Source organism: Propithecus coquereli, unplaced genomic scaffold (assembly GCF_000956105.1).
Source record: "Propithecus coquereli isolate 6110/MARCELLA unplaced genomic scaffold, Pcoq_1.0 Scaffold110, whole genome shotgun sequence".
NCBI lineage: Eukaryota > Metazoa > Chordata > Mammalia > Primates > Indriidae > Propithecus > Propithecus coquereli.
In genome coordinates, this window is record NW_012134970.1 from 4,855,894 (window position 1) to 4,859,672 (window position 3,779).

A 3,779-nucleotide genomic window follows, 5' to 3' on the forward strand; every position below is an offset into this window, starting at 1 on the left:
AGGCAGAACTTTTTTTTTTTTGGTGAAGAGAAGGGGGATGCCTCAAATAGAAATGAATCATATTAAGAAATAGTAAAATCAAAATTAACTTGGTTAATGAGTTTGATTTTGATGAAAGTAAACAGATAGGCTATACAGAACAAATGAATTAGTGAATAATACAATTCAGGTTGGGAGAAAGAAAAATTGTCTTCTTGGTGCTAGATACAGCTTTTCCAGAAAGGGGCTTTTACATACCACATAACCTGGGTATGAGATAAAGTATGGGCGGGGAGCAGTTTTCAGGTTTTAAATCTGTAACTTAAAGCAGTGCTCAAAATGTCTTCTAAAGTTCCTTCCAGCTCTAAATTCTTTATATCTAATTCCTACCTCCTTCATGGAGCCTGTTCTTACTACTCCAAGTACATCATATTTCTGAAACCAAAAAATGAATGCAATTTGAATGTGGCTAAAGTAGGCCTAGACCTTTAAGTAATAATATATTTTGTAAGGATTATATACTTTAAGATACAATTTATATGTATTTGTACACCCCAAAAGCGTAAGTCTGAGGATTATGAGTTCTGGGATCTCAATCCAGTTCTGTCATTAATAAATCATGTGACCTTGAGAAAATATACAAACTGTGAGGTTCATTATGATATGAGTAAGGGAAGTGGTTATTAAATAGATCTCTTAAAATTGCTCTCTGACATTCTGATGCTAGTAAGGGATAAAGGGAAGTTACAAAATATATATGGGATTAAATCAGAACAGCTTACCCTTCCATTTTTACAGATATAATCAAATAGCTCTCCTCCTGAGACATACTCCATCACCATGAAAATATCAGATGGTGTACTGATGACCTGGTACCTGGTGAGAGAAAACATTGTCTACCAATATTATAACATGTATATTCACTCATTCAATATTTACTAAGCATTTATAATATACCAGGTGCTGTGCTAGGAGCTAGGAAAACTGCAGGGAATAAAAATTGTCTGTTCCCATGGAGTTCATGTTTTAGGAGCCAGGAAACAGACACTAAATAAATAAGCAGTATCTTAAGTGGTGGAACATGCTATGAAGAGAAATAAAGTAAACTAAGGAGACATCTTTTTATACAGAGTATTCAAGGAAATCTTCTGATAAAATAAAATTTGAGCAAAGTCTAAAGAAAGAATGGGAGAAAATCATGCCATTATCTAGGAGGAGGTGAACCAGGAAGAGGGAACAGCAAGTACAAAGGTACCCCTGCTTGGCATGTTTGAGGAATGATAAGAAGGCTAGAACAGAGTAAGCTGGGAGAGAGAAATAGGATGTAGAGTCAAAGGTATAAAAGAAGACCAAGGACACAGAACTTTACAAACCATGATGAAGCTTTGGCTTTTACTACAAGGAAGATGAAAAGCTATAGAAGGTTTTAAGTAGCCATGTGATCTGTCATATTAAAAGGAAATCTACAGCAGCAATGTGAAGAACTGACTGTGTACGGTAAAGGTAGAAGCAGGAGGCTACTGCAGAGGTCCATGAGAGAGATGAAAGTGACTAAGACCAAGCTGATGGCAATAAAGGAGCTGAGAAACGGATCCTAGGTACATTTTGAAGGAAGAGATGGAATGGATGGTAGGAAGTGAGAGAAATAGGGAAGTTAATGACGGTTCCTAAGTTTTTGCCCTGGGTAACTGGCTGTTAGCTGAGAAAGTGAAAACTGCGGGAAGAGCAGGTTTCAGAGAGTCATAATAAAGAGTTCAGTTGGGCCATGTTTAAATATCTGTGAACATCTAAATGGAGATGTAAAGTTGGCAGTGAGCACTATGAGTCTGGAGTTCACAGAAGAGATTTCAAAGCAGAAGATGTACATTTAGGTGTCATCAGCGTATGGACAGTATTTAAAACCACGGCACCTTAACAAATGAGAAGAGATGAGAGTAAAACAAATTTTGAGTTGGCCAGTTGGAGGAGAAAAGCCTAAGCAGGTTTAATTTATAGCCTGCATAATAAAGCAGGAGCTGAGCAGTAAATAAGTTATCGGTGGAGCCTACAACTGGCAACTGTAAAACAACTGTAAGATTACTGCCCTGTTGAAATATTAGATTCCTGAAATTTTATTATTGGTATGGTCAGATATAAGCAGCATGGGGGAAAACCCTTTCTACTACATTGTCTGCAATGAGGCTAACTGATATCATATGGAAATTTAGAAGTCAAGAGGGTTTTTTGTTTCTTTTCTTTTCTTTTCTTTTTTGAGACAAAGTTTCACTCTGTTGCCTGGCCAGAGTACGGTGGCGTCATCATAGCTCACTGCCACCTCCAACTTCTCTAAGTTCAGGTGATTCTCCTGCCTCAGCCTCCGGAGTAGGCACATGCCACCATGCCTGGCTAATTTTTTCTATTTTTAGTAGAAACAGGGTCTCACTCTTGCTCAGGCTGATCTTGAACTCCTGACTTCAAGTGATCCTCCTGTTTCAGCCTCTCAGAGTGCTAGGATTACAGGCATGAGCCGCCACGCCCAGCCTAGAACTCAGGAGTTTTTACTAACAGATTATTGCTGGTTTTACAGCAATAGGGGCACTGAACATTATCTCACAGAAGGGCATCTGTCCAGAAGACAGGAAAGAATGAGAAGGATAACAGCTGATAAGCACAAGGGCAAAACATGAACATAGGTTTAACTGATCGTTAATGGGGTTAGATAAATAGATGAGCAGGAAGAAACTTTTAAAAACCCTCAGGAAACAGAAGTGTCAGTCATCTCTCTCACTTGTCAGATTAAGTAGGTTAACAAAAATGATGAAAAGACGATTGGACAATATTTAATATAAACAGAGCTTACAGTTTAATTATATGAGGATGCCTGAAAAGCTTGAGGTTCTGAATTTCTCTGCGGATTTTTCCTACCACATCGAGGCTTCGAATCTTCTGTCGATTGAGTATCTTCACAGCAACTTTATGCCCAGTCAATTCATGTTTGCCAACTGTGGGAGAAATAATTTTTAAAATTAGTGCCAAGCTTGATTAATAATATTTAGATATATTCTAAGAGCAGTAATTTAAGCATTCTCAAAAAAATACTTGAACAAATTTAAGTTCCTTTCTCTTCTGCCCAATTTACTCCTGAATGTTTAGATGTTTAAGAGTAATTAAGTAGGAGAATACATAAGAAATTGGTAATAGTGGTTTTTTCCAGAAAGGAAAGCTGAAAGGATAAGAAGAGAGAAAAAAAAGATACCTTTTTGTACTTTCAAATTCTTTTATTTTGTTTTTCATTTTTTAATCTATCATACATATAAATTGAATTTTTCTTTTGGTATATGCATGGTTCTATTGATTTTAACACATGTAGAAACTGGTATAACCACCATTATAATCAGATACAAAACAGTTCCATTATCCCAAAAGACTCCCTCATGCCATAGATATATTTCCCTTATCTATAACCCCTTGAATCTTTTAAATTTTGGTTCATGGGCGTGCCATTTTTACTTTTTAAAATGAAGTTAAAAATGAGAAAAACAGCCTGGGTAACACAGTAAGACCCTGTCTCTAAAAAAACATTTTTTAAAAATTAACTGGGTCTGGTGGTGCCTGCCTGTAGTCCCAGCTACTCAGGAGTCTGAGCTAGGAGAATTGCTTGAGCTCAGAAGTTTGAGGCTGCGATAAGCTATGACCATGCTACTGCACTCTAGCCTGGGCAACAGAGTGAGACCCTGTCTCTTAAAGTGAATACGTAAATAGGCCGGGCACGGGGGCTCACGCCTGTAATCCTAGCTCTCTGGGAGGCCGAGGAGGGTGGA

The 3,779-nt window shown here is 37.6% G+C and overlaps 1 protein-coding gene across 3 annotated transcripts in view; it reads right to left on the bottom strand.

Moving 5' to 3' along the window:
- PRKAA1 (protein kinase, AMP-activated, alpha 1 catalytic subunit) overlaps window positions 1-3,779 on the bottom strand; it is a 42,944-nt gene that overhangs the window by 13,204 nt on the left and 25,961 nt on the right. For 2 of the 3 annotated variants that reach the window (XM_012649926.1, XM_012649936.1), the window contains exons 2-3: window positions 2,819-2,960; window positions 762-855 (exon numbers count right to left, since the gene is read on the bottom strand). In XM_012649926.1, the coding sequence (XP_012505380.1) occupies window positions 762-855; window positions 2,819-2,960 (236 nt within the window). Of the gene's footprint in view, window positions 1-369; window positions 415-761; window positions 856-2,818; window positions 2,961-3,779 lie in introns of all 3 variants that reach the window. The other variant, XM_012649945.1, reaches the window with a different exon arrangement.